This window comes from Anabrus simplex, chromosome 5 (assembly GCF_040414725.1).
Source record: "Anabrus simplex isolate iqAnaSimp1 chromosome 5, ASM4041472v1, whole genome shotgun sequence".
NCBI lineage: Eukaryota > Metazoa > Arthropoda > Insecta > Orthoptera > Tettigoniidae > Anabrus > Anabrus simplex.
Window position 1 is genome coordinate 143,140,160 of NC_090269.1, and position 18,891 is coordinate 143,159,050.

General features: G+C 36.6%; 1 protein-coding gene across 4 annotated transcripts in view; it reads right to left on the reverse strand.

The window, feature by feature from the left end:
- The window catches only part of LOC136874704 (zinc finger protein 543), a 53,500-nt gene extending 41,370 nt beyond the window's left edge, over nucleotides 1-12,130 (reverse strand). For 2 of the 4 annotated variants that reach the window (XR_010860277.2, XM_067148352.2), the window contains exons 1-3: nucleotides 11,886-12,130; nucleotides 9,749-9,836; nucleotides 2,667-2,762 (exon numbers count right to left, since the gene is read on the reverse strand). Coding sequence is in view for 3 of the 4 variants with exons in the window: in XM_067148352.2 (XP_067004453.2) it covers nucleotides 2,667-2,762; nucleotides 9,749-9,817 (165 nt within the window). In the remaining variant the exon portion in view is untranslated. Of the gene's footprint in view, nucleotides 1-2,666; nucleotides 2,763-9,748; nucleotides 9,837-11,737; nucleotides 11,806-11,885 lie in introns of those variants that run through there. The other 2 variants (XM_067148353.2, XM_067148354.2) reach the window with 2 other exon arrangements.
- Between the last annotated feature and the right edge of the window lie 6,761 nt (nucleotides 12,131-18,891).

The window sequence follows — 18,891 nt, forward strand, 5'->3', positions numbered from 1 at the left end:
AATATTTCTGAATTATCTAGATACTTGCACACACACTCCCCTTGTACGTTAATGATTCCTGGAATGTCCTTCTTGGAGCCTGCTTCTGCCTACGTATCTATACACACCCTTCCATTTTTACTAAAATTTGTAAGACTGCCAATGAAATGAAATGTCATATGGCTTTTAGTGCCGGGATATCCCAGGACGGGTGCGGCTCGCCAGGTGCAGGTCTTTCTACTTGACACCGGTAGGTGACCTGCACGTCGTGATGAGGATGAAATGATGATGAAGACAACACATACACCCAGCCCCTGTGCCAAAGGAATTAACCAATTAAGGTTAAAATCCCCGACCCCGCCAGGAATCGAACCCAGGACCCTCTGAACCGAAGGCCAGTATGCTGACCGTTCAGTCAACGAGTCACTGCCAATTATGCTTGCCATCATGTTATCCTTAGTGGATTTCTTCACTACATTCAATTTTCTAGTAAGTTCCTTCAGTTTTGCCTTACTTTTATAACAATTTCTAACACTATTTCTTTCCATCCTACACCACTTTCTTATTCTCTTTACTCCCTCTGTTATAATATAGCAGGTCTTTACCATTCCTTAACACCTTCAAAGGTAAATACCTGTTTTCGCATTCCTCAACAATTTGGTTAGAGTTTGTTTACAATTTTATTTACTGTTTTCCACTGATCATAATTACTTTTTAAAAATTCCTTCATGCCCCTCTTAACAGCCATATGGTACTTCCTAGTAGTCCTACATTTATCGCCTTCCTTTATATTGCATTTATTTTTAATAACAAAAACAGCTTCATGATCACTGATACCTTCTATTACTTCGGTTTATCTACAGAGCTCATCCAGTTTTACCAGCTCCACATCCAGAATATTCATCCCTCTAGCCGGTTTCATGACTTTCTGATTCAGCTGTCCTTTCCAGATTAACCTTTTAAGTGCCGAGTTACCACTTGACTGTTTAGTACCTCAGTGCTGAGTTTTTTCATTCGTATGTAAATTTTTTGTAGAAGCCTCAATTTTTTACTTATCAGCGGGGTGATTAGCTTAAAATGTTTATAAATGATGGTTGTTTATAAATTTTAATGCAAATGGGAAATCCTATACTTATGTTCAATATTATTTTGAGAGAAAACAAAATTACACTTATGTGCCCATGTGTGCATTATATTTATACAAAGTAAAGGGCCTAAAATAATATTATATCCTAAAATATCTAGGCAACTAATACATGTAACTTCTTAGAAGTATATGATATTTTAAAATACTTTCCAAACCAGGAATGTCGTATTAGTTAAACGTTTTCTACTGGTTGTTCGTGATGCCGATTTGTTCAACTATCTGCACCAACACCACTGGCACAAAAGTTTCTAAAAATCAATAATTTTCGGGTTGTCATCAAACATTACTTGGCCCTCAGAGCCTGTCACAGTTACCTGAAACTCTGGTGAAGAAAAGTAATCCGTCCGCCATGAAATCAGTGATAAATGAGCTTTTGTACTCACCGCATTTTTCTTCTTTCCTTTAGAAGGAGGCTCTGTTTCTCTCTCATATACAATATTTTCGGCAATCTCTCTATCACATTCACTTTCAAAATCGCTTAACAATTCCTTAAAATGATCATTTCCATCATCACTTTCTGCTGTGGTTAATAACTGAAAGATTCTGTGATCCGAAATAACATCGCTTCAAGAGCAACTAAATTGTTGTTCCGCCATGTCTGTTTACATCACAAATGAACTCCACAGACATCTACAAAAAGCTCTGTAAGTTACTTCCCGAAGCTATAATCACTGATCTGTTAGTTCTACATAATGCCCAACAGATGACACAACATGTCAGAGATCAAATTCGCACTCGAAAGTGAACCGGGAAACTCAAAAAATTAAAATTCTTGCGCACCGTCTATAGACAGGCGTAGCACTTGTGAACCGGCCGTTTCAGCCCGTCTATAGGCGGGCGTAGCACTCATCGGGTTAACCTGTTTGCCATTTCTTGGTTGTATTTCCTGTCATTCACATTAACTTCCCAACTGACATTTGGTAAATTGAGATAACCTGCTACAATCATATTTTTAATGTATTGTTTATTATATAGTATGTAAAATAATTCTGAATCAGCATCCTTGTCACCATTTCTAGGTGTACACATTTCTAAAATATCAAGTTACCTATTATCCTTAGAGATGAGCCGTATGCATGGAATTTCATGTTTGTCATCTTTAAATATTTGCAGCTTACAAATTCTTCTTTCACTGAAATAAATACTCAACCTCCTACCAATCCTACCCTCTCTCTAGGATAAAACTCCAGTTTTGTGAGAAAATATCAGTATCCATTATATCATTTATCAGCAATGATTCAACTCCTATTATAATGTCTGGTAAGTATATATCTATTAAATTACTTAAATTCTATTCCTTTCTTTACAATACTTCTACAGTTTAACATGAACACTTTTATGTTATCCCTAATTCATGTCCAAATCCCTGTACCCTTATCACCGCTCCCTAGTCAATCCCTTTTCTCTGAACGTACCTCCCTATAACTGTTCTAGCAAGCATTCTAATTTTCAAATACCTTACATGTTGAAATTATGGGGTTCAGCCATTCTCTCACTATTTCTATTATCAGACAGTGGCATATCAAATTATGTACATTACCTCAAATGCGTTTTCCTCTGCTGGCCCTGGGTCTATTAACTCTGAGTTGGTTTCTTGCTTCAAAAGTACCATTTCCGATACAAGTTCAAAATTTTCCTGTGGAAAAGAATATATATTAGGCAAACTCTTCACATAAATCTGTCTACCTAGTCATCGACGAATAAGCATCGTAACTCATTACCTGCCAGAAGATGAGTTAATTTCAATATTAATGGCAGTTGATCATAACAGAAAGTCAGTTTCCATATAGCACTCAAAAAATTTATTTAATTTCATATCTACTGTCAATGTGAAAGATCATAATACATTCCGTACCACGTTATACAACAATCAATCTCTCCCACTTATGAAGAACATGAAAGTGCTGACAATCAAGAAAATAGACTTCATGCACTTATACTAAAATCCGTGTATTTTACATGTTGAAATTATGTAAAATTTTCTCTGAACGTACCTCCCTATAACTGTTCTAGCAAGCATTCTAATTTTCAAATACCTTACATGTTGAAATTATGGGGTTCAGCCATTTTCTCACTATTTCTATTATCAGACAGTGGCATATCAAATTATGTACATTACCTCAAATGCGTTTTCCTCTGCTGGCATTGCATTAACAAAATACGTGCCTAGATCAACACAAATCTATCCCAGGGTAAGAAAATTCAAATAAATTTGTCCGAAGATGAACCCTCGTCAAAGTTCCAAGAATTCTGCTTTACATTGCACCAACACACATATATCTTACGGTGAAGATGGGACAAGAAAGGCCTAGAAATGGGAAGGAAGCAGCCGTGGCCTTAAATATGGTACAGTCAGAGCATTTTCTTGGTGTGAAAATGGACAACCACGGAAAATCATATTCAGGGCTGGTGACAGAGGGGTCCGAACCCACTATTTCCTGGACGCAAGTTCACAGCTGCACGGCCCTAATCACATGGCCAACTTGCCTGGTCATCCAAGTTAAACCAATTTTATGGTATAATGATTATTTTGAAGTTAATATGCAAAAAATTGTAAGAAAACAATATATTGCATGATATAGTGTTCCTAGGTGGACCAGTAAGGAGAGAAGGACCACAAGAAGAATACACATATGTTATTACCAGGGCCAGGATTTTGCTGACAAAAACCTAAAAATCCTAAAAAATGACAAATTATTGATAAAATTATAAAAGTTAAGAAATATTATTTACCATGTGCACTGTCCACACTACCTTTAACTCGCAGTACAGTGAATGCTATTAATAAGTGTCATCAAATAATAATAATATTTACAGAAACGCCTGAGAGAATAATACACTAGTAAAAAATGAAATTTCAATGCCAAGAAGACATTAATTTAGGGGAAAGTATTTTTTTCAAAGCAAAATTCTTATTTCATTAAATTTTCCAGTTCCAAGGTTTAAGCAGGCATGAGGGGACATGTGACATGATGATAATTTAATAACCGCTACAGTCACCACAAATTGAGTGCAAGCATGCATTTTGTCATGCAGTTGCCGTATGTCATTTTGTAGAGTGGAGTTCATCACCTGTTGCACTTCATCAATCAAATCTGCAACAGTTAAAGCTGGTATTGTGTGATACTGGATTTGTCACCTTACAATGTCCCGTTCATGCTGAATGGGAAAAAGATACGGTGAACCCACAGTTCAAGGCAACTGGTCGATACCCTGTAGAGCACGCTGGTTAAAAGCAGCAGTATGAGGACGAGCGTTATCCTGTTAGAAGAAAAAGCCCTTGATTTCTGCGAATGAATGGTAGCACAACTAGTTTAACTGCCAGTCTGATGTACAAATACACTGTCAAAGTTCTTGAAATAACAAAGAGAGTGCTCCAGCTACAGCTTGGCTTCAAGTGCACACCTGGCCTCTTACTTACCAGTCTTCGGCCTTCATTTGCACCAAGACAGAAATGGCTCTCATATGAGAACACAACAGATCTTCACTCCGGCCTCCAATGAGCTCTAGCTTGACACCAATGAAGTCACAAAGACAGTGATTTGCAGTTAGTGGTATGAACGTTACATGATGTCTGGCTCAGAGCAGTCCCTTCAAATAATCAATTTGTGAAAGTTCGCTGTGTCATTCCGGTGCCAACTAAAGCTCTAATGACTGCTGCAGATGCAGTATGATCACTACACTCACGCGGTGAATATGACGGTCTTCCATCTCTGCAGTGGCCCGTAGTGCAGCCAGACATCATCTTCTTGAGCTAGTGCCTTCCCTTGACCAATTTTGTCAATGCTTTGTGGAAACATCTGTGCCAAGTTTTTCTGCAAAATCGCAGAAAGGTCATCCACCTTTTCATCACCATATTATATAACCTTGTTCAAACTTAGAAAACTGCCAATACCGCCTTCTCAATCACCTAAATGGCATATTTGACTCACACCTACATCACAAACATCAACACCATATTAGGCCTAAAACTCACGAAGTGTACAGCAAGTATTAAAAAAACACTTACAATGCACACTGACAGTGATGCTACTTGCATCATACTTCATTGACTACCACACAAGTCTGAACATGCCTACTGAATTTCTTTTATCTAGCATAACTCCTTCTTGGTGTTAGGATTCCATTTTCTGCCAGCTTGTATCAGTCAGTTTTTTAAATGCAGTTATTACAAGCAAAACAACTGAGCAACTATAAATGAACTATTAGGATACTATGCTATCCACTGATAATCTGGATACCACTTATTTGTCGTGACCTGTATATTGTTGAATATTAAATATTTTAGATGCTGCCCCTTCCATTTCACACATTTCCCAGAAAGGTATCTGAGTATCTGCAGAAAAATGAATCCTCAGCAAATTTTGAAATAATAAATGCATGAAAATGACTAGTGATAATGTTGAACAAAGAAAAATTAGTTAAAAACTAAATAAATAAAATGAATTACTGAAAATGACAAAAAGTGAAATTGAAAAATACCTTAATGTAAAAAGTGGTAAGAAGTGGTAAAAAGGTTTTCTGCAATCAGGGGCCACGATCATCATTTGTATATAAATTAGCAATATGTATGATGCACCAGTTAAAAGATGACATGTCATCAAAATCTGGGCCCAACAATAATGGACAGAGTGGGCACAGGCTTTAACATAAACAGTTCAACGCTTCTCAAAAATATTAATCAATTCATATGTTATAATAATAATAATAATAATAATAATAATAATAATAATAATAATAATAATAATAATAATAATAATGTGTAGGATTCGATGGAATCTGATTATGTTCTTTCAAGAATGAAATATATATGAGCCAGTAATTCCATTCTTTCAAAGGGTCACGTGGACAGAATCACCATAAAAGGTCTATACTTTGGAGACAAAGGAACGATTCCCAACGTATTTGTTAAATGGAGAGAAATATATAAGCTAGAAAACAACTTCAAGATCAGATAGTAAAATCCATTTTAAATTTTCAGTAGCAATCATCCTACACCATTTGCATGGATGTCATAGAATTCAAATTTTGCTAAGAAGCTGACTCAAATCTGTTCTTAAAAAGCAACCATTTTGTGAATTCGCCGTTGAATTCTGGTAATTTAATTTCTGGTAATTTCTGTATTATTGTGTTATGATTTTGTGGAACTTCCTGTTGATGAATGGCATTGTTTACTGCCGTGTTCATTTGAGCTAGCAAATCATTTTGAACATCCTCTGCTTTATCTATTATCGTTTGCAGTTGTGTAACTAAGCTGAAATAAATAGATTCAAATAGCTCTCGCTTTCCCTCACATTCCTCTTGAAACTGTAGTGCAGCTATTTCATTAGTGATCTCTGTTTCCTCTATTTTAATTTGTACTTCTTCAAAAGAATTCCATAGGTCTTCACATTTTTTAATTCTGACCTTCGCCTCTGACATGTCAGCTGTAATCAACTTTATTATTCTTGTTAACATGCCTTTTACTTGACCACGTGATTGTATCAATTTCGTTAGTTGCAACATATTGAAATTAAGGTTAGCCTGTGATGTGATAATTCGAATGGATTGCGTGAAGGTTAAGTATAAGTTCAAGGGAATCGTGTTGCTGAATTGAGGTTACATGACAAAGGAAATTGGTTCTTTTATATTTATGACAACAGCAGAATCAATGGACTTCAGTTATTATTATTATGTTGATCAGTGCATGTTTATGTTACGAAAATGTGCGCTAAGAGAAAGAGGCTAGAATCTAAGAGTACCGTATGTATACAAGGATGGATGTCAATGAGACTCGCGCTCTCGTGGAGATTCTTGCATTGAGCGGCGAGGAGAATGTAAAACTTGAAATCTTGTCTTTACTTCTTTGTAAGTACGTAACATCAAATCGTACTTGCGTGATTACTGACTTATGCTGCACTCCGTTGATGTTGTTGGCCTCAGCGGTCTGATTTTCGTTATGAATGAGAATGCAATATCCGTGAATGATTCCTCGAATTCGAGATGTGTTGTATTTTTAATCTGGTGTTTAACTTCAATTGCGACGCATTGTTTTCACTTCTGCATTTCACATTTCATGATCTTGCTTGTATTGAACATCTCAGGTTATTGAGAGCCGTGCTGTTGGACGCCAATGTTTGTTTTTGATTTTGAAGTAAAGGAACTTGGTGCCTTCAATACTTTATTGCATTTGATATGTCTTAATGATACGATATCACAACTTGATGACGGATATGACTGTTGCTTGCGTAACCATTTTCAACAATACATAATTGTCCGACCAATTGGAAATAGGCTTGGAAAGTGCCAACTTCAGTTTATGAAATAAATTTATAAAATTAGAAGTCTCTTCATAACACGCTTTAGGGCCCTATTGACATCTTCATTGCTCTAGTCTTGTGTGTGCATGGCATAATAAGGAGGCAGAGGCACCTGCCTACATCAGAAGGCCCAACTATTCAAGGTAATGCCAGAAATTTCTTAACATGTGATAGCTCCAGGCAGATAACTCGAGGTGAAGTTTGCAAACTTCTTTTATCAATGTAAAGTTCTAGAATCACTGTCTAATGTAAATTTTCAGCAATTCTGAGGACTCTGTTGAAATTCCCGCAGGAAAACATGTAATTTAAGGGAATAAAGATTGTTCACCCTCTACTGGTTCCCATTCAACTTGGCATGGTGCGACTAAAATTTTCTAAATATTTAAATTCTTCACTCTCCTTTGGCACTTTAATATTTATCATTTCGTCACCCCTCGGTGGTATAGGCTTAGCCTCTGCAACTTCGGGCCATGAGCCAATTATGGATTTTTAGTGATTTCCTAAAAGGAGTGCACGTGTTTCGCCTCCAATAATTTTGTTTATGGCTGATCGTCTTAAACCAGAAAAAACACATCTCAACTTTCACCAAGAGTAACCAAGGAACAAAAAGACATCAGCAATGTGATGCAGACCAAAATCAAGGGAGAAAAATGGGACAGAAAAGGGAGAGCTTAGTAAAAGCATAAAGCCAATAAAACAAATATAGCTGCTCCCTTATGGGAAGTACTTGACATCATCTACAAACATTAAGCCTAAACTATCACTCTTATCAAATTGTAAGCCCAACAGAACCAAAATTAATGAAAATACTAATCAACAATGCCATTAACAATGCAAAGTACAAACGAGACTCCCACTGAGACCATACCAGATTTAGCTTAAATAAGGCGGGAGGCAAAATAATGTGACAAATCGCAGAAACGGGGAGACAGTCTCCTCTTAATTCAACTTAGATTTGGTAAACACAGTTATCCACATAAAAATCTGCATGCTCCACACCCATAACACAATGAATACTTCAGCACCTTCTCCTCATAAACACAACAACCCTATGGTACCATAAGAAAACATAAACATTACATGTGATGAATATCAACTGTGGTTCCATATTCCCGTAAATATATTTAAAAATTCTTAACAAGAATTTCCATATGTTGTCCACCTGATCAATACAATAAAATAATATCACCTAAATTAACTGACCTGTCAAAACACTACATCTAGACGACATGTTTCGACTTATGTTAAGGTCATGCTCAGCTTGATGTACAAGAAGTAAGACATACATCTAAAGAAGCAGTATACAAAAAAAATAAGAGTAATAAGAAATCATTTTACAGTAGACAACAAAAACTCAATTTTGTGAGGTAGGAGTTTTAAAAAAAAATTTCATTTTCCAGTCTTGCTGTATTTTAATGCTGGTTTGACTAGAAATAGGTCCAAAGTCAAATAAAATATGGTTGGCTGATATCAGATAGACTACTTGCAAAGGAAATGTCAGATTATCAGTCATCAATATCGGAAGAAAGGGTGAAATTAAATTCCACTGAGCAGGTATCCTCTCTCTAATCCATACCCATAGGTAAGCTGCTCTGGTCAGATCTCTATCAAAATTGGTCCAAAAGCAGAGTGATACAAAGACAAGTTCTTTCTTGCAGAATACTGATGGTTGCTGCATTATCTATGTTACATCAACATTCAATTTCACATCATATATTACCATCTTGGAAAAATTAAATTAAAATGATCCACTCCTTTCAATTCATATCCCTAAAGGACTCTGAATTGCTTCTTCTTTTTTATCTCAGACATCCTTCATTCTTGGAAATGCCAATTTCCATTCCATACGCACCACACCTCCCTTCCAGCTACAAGATATTATATTGGAGACCTTCAGCACCATCTGCCATTATGGCATAGGCAAGAATCCTTACTATATTTCCACTCACATCAATAACTGCCTCCCATTTAACATTTTCAGTAAATGAGCCGCATATACCTTTAGTCTAAACCCAGTAACTTCTGTGGGCCAAGAACTCATTTCATCATCCGTTCTCACTGTAGCAATTCGCCTTTGATTGCCTGCAATAATCTACCATAACAACCAACATACTTTCCTTTGTACTCTATAATAAACACTTCAGATCTACAAAAGTTAACCATGACATTCAATTCCTCTCATGGAATTTCACAATTAGTATATGTGTACTAAACATCTGGCCCAACAGCACCTCCGTAGTCAGAAAAACTGCACTGGCTTCTATCTAATTGACTCTCTATCACATTCTCAGTTATTAGATAGTATTTTTGATAGTCAACTTACAGCATTTGAGGGTTCTTCTGCATCTGAAGACCATGGTGGCTCACATTTGACAAACACTGGTTCCTCCATAATTTTTAGATCAAATACTCTGCAAAATACAAGCAATAAAGCTCTTGAAATAACTTCAATACACACAAAATTTGGGAATAATTTTAGATCACTGTCTTGGATATCACCACCAGATATATGTCCATATTGTGCATGAAGTGGGACAAAATGATGGAAGAGGAATGGTGGAAGGAGAAAGGAAAGTGCAGAAGTGCCATTATACAGCAGGAACTGGATAAGAGGAAAGTAGGAGGAGGATGATGATGATGATGATATGTCCTTAGTTTATGTCACTGAGGGTGATTTAGTTTTAAGAGAGAAATAACCCTACTGCAAATAAACTTCTTCTGTTAACTCTACTAAGGGAGAAAATGGAAGTGTTCATTAAAACTGTGCTAACTAGTTCACAAAACAGAGATCAAATTTCAACATGTCACAGTCACATGTCACAGCATGCTTCAGAACGTTGCCAACTTAGGAACTATTCTCCCAATGGCTAGTGACAAGAAAATGACAAAAAGACCCTGCAGGAACTCTGAAAAGCGGTGGCAAAAGGGGCTCTGGTTAAGACGCAGCAGGTAATTATGCTTGTTAGGTACCGAAATGGATTTAAAAACAAATGCAATATAAATTTTAATCTTACAGCAGCTGTAAAGTATTGTTTGAAGTAATTCCACATCCTGTACAATAGTTGATTATGTTTGTAGGTACAGACGATATTATGAGTAGAATTTTGTAAATAATAAATGTATTAAGGATGAGCTGTCTGTTAAATAGAAAAAAATGTTAGAGTAAATTATATAATACGGTACTGTATTTTAGAAAAATGTCTTCTTCCCTTGTTAATTTAAAATTTAGTGCTTGATAATAATGTATTTTAGTGTACCATTTGACACCATTTGCAAATAAAGTGATACTGATTGATTGATTGATTGATTGATTGAATATGAGACATGTCTGGCTAGCAACAAGACCATTAGTTGCCAGGTTAGTATCCCCAGACTTCTACTATCCCCTGTGATAGTACGGGCTAGTGGCAAGTTAAGTCATGGTAAGTGCCATGACATGTGGCACACGCCACAACACCTCACTTTCAAACTCTTAATTTTCATTATTCTTGGTCTGGGTATTAGGGGCAGCCATTTTTCTTGATACTGCCTGTTATTCCAGATGAAATTTCCAACACAGGATGCACAAGAATTCGAGGTACAGCTATCCTGGTAAACACCCAGGAGCTAATAATGCCATCTCTCCTAACTAAACAACACTTTAATCTGTCAGAAATAATTAATAATTAGCATCACAAAGTGAGGTAATTTTTTTACCTTAATTGCTGTCAACTTGTATTGCTGCTTGAAAAACAATTAGCCTGCATTAACAAAAATAATACAGCGACAGACATCATTCCTCACATAGGCCTAAAAGTCATACACTGATATTCTGCCTTACTACAGAAAAAAAAAAAACAATAAACATAACTTTTCAGTTTCCTTCTCTTTACACCAATTGATGTATTTTAGTGTGATAACGGTGTTTTATACTGAACACTTAAGAAAATAATCCAACATAATTGCAATATGATTTACCGCATACTGTCCGCACGGCAAGAAAAAAAAATTCAGAGGTTGTAAAATGCAACAGTTGGCAGCATTGTCGTCCCTCTCGGCGCTCCCTCACAGCGCTGCTAGTGCGACAGTGAACTGGCGTGCGCCACCTAGCGGTCGCTCATGTTACTAAACCGTGAGTGCTCTTCTCTATAGCTTCGCCCAGATGTTACATATTTAGGAATCTTAATGTATATAAAAACGCAGAAATTCCTAAATATGTGACATCAGACCCTTGAAGTAAAATATATTTCACTTATATTGAATTTATTTTAAGTGCTCAGTAGAAAACACCGTTATATGCAGATGCACGGGTCAAACTAGAAATGCAACTGACCTTCAGTATAAGACACGATAATTATCTGCACTTGTCGCGGTTTTGCGCGGGCACTGTTTGGAATCTGTAGGAACCATCAAACCCCACGATTTTTGCATATATCGTCGTCTTCCACTGGCACAGCGATTTATTAGAAACTAAAACGAACCCTTAAATCTTACGGTTAGGAACTTTACGTTCTTGCCCGACATGTACTGTACCAGTCTACCACGAGAGCGAAACAGCATGACGACCAGTTCGAGACGGAAACTTTTCCTTCGCACAGAACCAGCGGCAAGCACTATTCCAGGTTTGGAAATAAATTGTAGGCCCTACAAACAAAACTATCTGTAACTAGAGTGTATAACAGCACCACGTGCCTGAAACTGGGCTTCTAATAGGGCTCCTTATAGCTACAACATATATTAACGCACCTCCTGTCAGGATAAAACAAAATTTCAGCACGATACACTATAAGGACTCCTCTCAATATCCTGAAATGGTAAAAAAAGAGAGGGATGCCACTCAAAATTTTTCTCAGTACAAGACTACTGTTTGGACATTATGTAATGCTGATATTAAACACAGAGAGGTGAAGTATATAACACTAACATCTGGTCTCCGTGATCCGAGTTGTTGTTCTTCTTGTTGTTCTAATTCTTGGACATCGTACGAGAGCACTACGTCCAGGTACTGGTTTGCGGGTTAGTGATGTTCTACTGGAGGTGCTACTTTATTATTTTCAAGACAATGACAAAACTGCAGTGTGCATACATCATTTTGAGAATAAGTCTGAGGTTAGGACAGACTTTTCTCTAATTCCAAACGGTGAACCTATTCGCGTTCCTCAAAAAAATATTAATTTAGATAGAATATAAATGATATTGTGATATTCCGTCGGTGTCTATATGTTTAAATTATCGAGTGAATTATAATTCAGTTCTTATGAGTTTCGACTTGACATTTCAATCAATCAGTCAATACTGATCTGCATTTAGGGCAGTTGCCCAGGTGGCAGATTCCCTATCTGTCGTTTTCCTAGCCTTTTCCTAAATGGTTTCAAAGAAATTGGAAATTTATTGAACTTCTCCCTTGGTAAGTTATTCCAATCCCTAACTCCCCTTCATATGAATATTTGTCCCAGTTTTTCCTCTTGAATTCCAAATTTATCTTTATATGGCGATCTTTCCTACTTTTATAAACGCCACTCAAACTTATCGTCTACTAATGTCATTTCACGCCATCTCTCCGCTGACAGCTCGGAACATACAACTTATTACATGTTATAAATCTCATTTTTGCTCCATATTGAAAATTTACAGTTCAACAACAATAAAGGTGTTTTCATTTAATCCACCTATTCAATACTCTTATGATTTCAAAGAAATTGGAAATTTATTGAACGTCTCCCTTGGTAAGTTATTCCAATCCCTAACTCCCCTTCCTATAAATGAATATTTGTCCCAGTTTGTCCTCTTGAATTCCAATTTTATCTTTCCTACTTTTATAAACATCACTCAAACTTATTGAAAGTATTGAATAGGTGGATTAAATTAAAACACCTTTATTGTTGTTGAGACATACAACTTAGTCGAGCAGCTCTTCTTCTTTCTCCCAGTTCTTCCCAACCCAAACTTTACAACATTTTTGTAACACTACTCTTTTGTCGGAAATCACCCAGAACAAATCGAGCTGCTTTTCTTTGGATTTTTTCGAGTTCTTGAATCAGGTAATCCTGGTGAAGGTCCCATTCACTGGAACCATACTCTAGTTGCGGTCTTACGAGAGAATTATATGCCCTCTCCTTTATATCCTTACTACAACCCCTAAACACCCTAATAACCCTGTGCAGAGATCTGTACCCTTTATTTACAATCGCATTCATGTGATTACCCCAATGAAGATCTTTCCTTATATTAACACCTAGATACTTACAATGATCCCCAAAAGGAACTTTCACCCCATCAATGCAGTAATTAAAACTGAGAGGACTTTTCCTATTTGTGAAACTCACAACCTGACTTTTAACCCCGTTTATCAATATACCATTGCCTGCTGTCCATCTCACAATATTTTTGAGGTCACGCTGCAGTTGCTCACAATCTTGTAACTTATTTATCACTCTATAGAGAATAACATCATCCGCAAACAGCCTTACCTCCGATTCCACTCCTTTACTCATATCATTTATATACATAAGAAAACATAAAGGTCCGAAAATACTGTGTTGTGGAATTCCCCTCTTAATTATTACAGGGTCAGATAAAGTTTCACCTACTCTAATTCTCTGAGATCTATTTTCTAGAAATATAGCAACCAATTCAGTTACTCTTTTGTCTAGTCCAATTGCACTTATTTTTGCCAGTAGTCTGCCATGTTCAACCCTATCAAATGCTTTAGACAGGTCAATAACGATACAGTCCATTTGACCTCCAGAATCGAAGATATCTGCTATATCTTGCTGGAATCCTACAAGTTGAGCTTCAGTGGATTAATCTTTCCTAAAACCGAACTGCCTTCTATCGAACCAGTTATTAATTTCACAAACATGTCTAATATAATCAGAAAGAATGCCTTCCCAAAGCTTACACACAATGCACGTCAAACCTATTGGCCTGTAATTTTTAGCTTTATGTCTATCACCCTTTCCTTTATACAAAGGGCTTACTATAGCAACTCTCCATTCATCTGGTATAGCTCCTCCGAGCAAACAATAATCAAATAAGTACTTCAGATATGGTACTATATCCCAACCCATTGTCTTTAGTATATCCCCAGAAATCTGATCAATGCCAGCCGCTTTACTAGTTTTCAACTTTTGTATCTTATTGTAAATGTATGGCCTTTGTCTCCTCCTCTATCTCGACATTATCCTTGTAACCAACAATCTTTACATACTGCTGACTGAATACTTCTGCCTTTTGAAGATCCTCACATACACACTCCCCTTGTTCATTATTTATTCCTGGAATGTCCTTCTGGGAACCTGTTTCTGCCTTAAAATACCTTTACATACCCTTCCATTTTTCACTAAAATTTGTATGACTGCCAATTATGCTTGCCATCATGTTATCCTTAGCTGCCTTCTTTGCTAGATTCAATTTTCTAGTCAGTTCCTTCAATTTCTCCTTACTTCCACAGCCATTTCTAACTCTATTTCTTTCCAGTCTGTACCTCCTTCTTAGTCTCTTTACTTCTCTATTATAATAAGGTGGGTCTTTACCATTCCTTACCACCCTTAAAGGTACAAACCTGTTTTCGCATTCCTCAACAATTTCTTTAAACCCATCCCAGAGTCTGTTTATATTATTACCATTTTCCACTGATCATAGTTACTTTTTAGAAACTGCCTCATGCCTGCTTTATCAGCCATATGGTACTGCTTAATAGTCCTACTTTTAAGACCTTCCTTTCTATCACATTTATTTTTAACTACCACAAAAACAGCTTCATGATCACTAATACCCTCTATTACTTCAGTTTCCCTATAGAGCTCATCTGGTTTTATCAGCACCACATCCAGGATACTTTTCCCTCTGGTTGATTCCATCACTTTCTGAATCAGCTGTCCTTCCCATATTAACTTATTTGCCATTTGTTGGTCATGCTTCCTGTCATTCACATTTCCTTCCCAATTGACATCTGCCAAATTCAGATCTCCCGCTACAATCACATTCATTTCCCACATAGCCGACTATCCAATCAAATAATTCCAAATCCACGTCAGTGCTACCCTTTACTGGTCTGTACACTCCAAATATATCAAGTTGCCTATTATCTGTAGAAATGAGCCTTACAGCTAGAATTTCATGTGTCTCATCTTTTTCGTAGCTTACAAATTCTTCTTTCACCAGAATGAATACTCCCCCACCCACCATTCCTATCCCATCTCTACGATACACATTCCAGTGCTGTGAGAAAATTTCTGCATCCATTATATCATTTCTCAGCCATGACTCAACTCCTATTACAATATCTGGTAAATATATATCTATTAAATTACTTAATTCTATTCCTTTCTTTACAATACTTCTACAGTTCAACACTAACAATTTGATGTCATCCCTACTTGACTTCCAGTTCCCTGTTTCCTTATCACCGCTCCCTAGACCACCCTATAACCCTTCCATACAAATTTTCTAACTTATATGTACCACTGGGGTTTAAGTGAAGGTCATCTGAGCGCAGATCCCTATCTCCTACCCACCCATTAGGATCTAGAAATTTCCTCCCAGTTTCCCACATACCCACTCCATAGTCTCATTTAAATCCCCAATCAACTTCCAGTCAGTCATTATCCCTCCTACACAGTATACCACTAATAACAATCTCCACTTTCTTAAACTTCACCCATGCTGCATTTGCGAGATCCCACACATCTCCAACTATGTTGGTACTTATATCATCTAGCCTTACGTTGTTGGTACCAACGTGAAACACTACCACCTTCTCCTTCCCCTCCTCCCTCTTCTGTTGAATGTTGCCTGTCGCGAGTGTAGTACAAAACATTCAACAGAAGAGTATCTGAAATAATTTGAATCTCCAATGCCAATCATCTCGAACTTCCGCATGGTTTTGTTACTGTTTTATATGTATATATGTTTTTTGTTTAAATGATTGTTATCTCATGTTTATACAACTTTGACTCACCCTTCATGACCATTTTGAAACTGACATGGTACTTCACGTTTTTCTTGTCTCTCATTTAATCACACTGATTTAACACCTTGTACAATATAAATATCTGCATGCTTACACCTATGCCTATTTCCCACATTTTGGCTGAAGATGACGCCGAACAGCGCCGAAACTAGTTCCAAGGTTAAATAAATATGTGTTGCAAATAAACTATAACATTTATTTGTATTGAAAAGATGGACCCTTTTAAGTTTCCTATCTTACGTTCTCAGTTCAATACGGACAAAAATGAAATTCTTAGATTTAAATATTTCTTTGTATGTCAGCTGGGGATGATCCCATAGGGATCGAAACTGCTACTGACTGAATTTACAACTTTAGAGTAAATAAATTAATGTATTGATAAGGTGGAGACTTCTCAATTATCTTTATGTTGTAGTGGCAAGATGGCAGTGAGCGCGGGCCATAAGTGAATTCAGTGTGATCGTGAATGCCAGTTTAAAGTAATCGTTGCGACTGAAGTATTTCGGGTCTGCTTTTGTGGCTGCGTTTAATAGCATTCAGTAGTGACAAAGAAGTATAGGAGTCGGTCAGATTTTTTTTTTCCTGGAAGTTTAATATATACTAAGTATAGGTTATCTCCTATTTACACGTGGTCACGTATAGGTTATATGTTTGTTTATCTTTGTGTTCATGTGTAATTGTTAATATTATTAGTGTCGTTTTAGAATGCCATGTACATATTTTAGATTAACATGGATCGATCGTGTTGTGTACCTCTGTGTAAGTCTAATTATGGCAATTTTTTGGGAATTTCTGCCTTCACATTTCCGAAGAATAAAGTCTTACGAGAGAAGTGGATTCATTGTATTCATCGTGAAAAGTTCACTGTAAATAGTATGACTGTTGTCTGCATCAAACATTGTGAACCTAAGTTTATTGTGTGCGAAGATGTTTTTTCGGTTGAGAATGGTGAACCGATTCGCATCCCTAGGAAGAATCCTAAATTAGCACCTGATGCCTATCCAACCATATTTGACAACCAGCCTTCGTATAATACCATAAGTTTGCCTCGAGAAAGAAAGGACCCTGAAGTACATAAACAGCAATTGGTACAGAGAGACGAAGAAGCGTTTCAACGTTGGTGTGAAGAGGACAAGATAAATAATTTTCAGGTTTTCACAACAGAAGTGAAGAAGAGAAATGTGAGCCCATTCAGTGTGATTGTAAAAGAATAGTGTTCTATTCTTAAAACTTCAAGACCAAGATATTCCATCAATAGTGGTGAGTTTTAAAGTGATGAGTGATCTAGAACTGAAAGCGTATTTTAAAAACATTCCTTTACCTGCAGAAAAATTAAGGTTTATATTAGGATGTGAAGGGCAAGATGGCCTGAAGTGTGACAGATGGAGCAAATTTGAAACTCTGGTAAGTCATCTTGGTAATTATGAAGAAAGTGGTATTGAACTGAGTGATAGAGTATTTATTTTGGTGAACTTTCTGAAAAAAGCCCTTGTTTTAGATTGTGAAAAATAAAATTGAAACACAATAAAATTAAGTTTGCAGTAGAACAGTTGGAATTTAGTTTACTGAAGCAAGTGAGATATACTTCTGATTTGCTAATATGGTCAGTAACGTTTTACTATTCTTTTCCTGGGGCTTATCGCATGTTGAGGAATACACATGTGATGACTTTACCACATCCTGTCTATTTAGGACACTTTTTGACAAAAATAGATCCAAATAGCATTGGTATTGGACCTTCTCAAAAAGCGTTTTTGAAGGAGAAGGCTAAACGCCTCCAACACAATAATAAAATTGTGACATTGATGTTGGATGAAGTCTTTGTCAGTTCTAAACTGACATATAAAGCTGGAAAGATTTTAGGAGTGGCAGAAAATAGCTCTGAGCTGGATCCAGCTACCACCATTCAGGTTTTTATGTCATCTTCAATACTTTCTGACCACAAAGATGTTATTGGTCTCTTCCCAGTAACAAAACTAAATGCAGAAACACTTTGCAAACTCACAATGGAGGTTCTAAAACTTATGAATGAATTAGAGTGTGAAGTTGTGTGTATGATTTCTGACAATCTTAGTTCAAACAGAAGAATGTTTGAATTGTTGTATGGTGGTTCTCTAAAACCTTGTATTCCAAACCCATTTAATTCATTGAGTGTCATTTATCTTCTTTTTGGTATTGTTCACGTACTCAAGTGTTTCAGAAATACCTGGCTCAATAGGTCTAATCAAACATTCACTATTCCTGATGGTACTGCTACCTGTCAGTATTCTGCAGTTGAAGCTAGGCTTTCAGACTTGAAAGATGCATTCCACTCAGAAAGAAACATGCTTTTGATATTGGCACTGAATTTATCAAGAAAAGCGCTTTTTTCTACTTCAGTGGAATGACAGAATGTTTCCTTGCCAGTAAATACTTTTGATGTAAAGAATGTTGCAGCTCTAAAAGTGTTTAAGAGTGAAGGTGTTGATATTTCTATTGACACAATTCAGTTCTTGAAGTTGATTGGTAGGTGG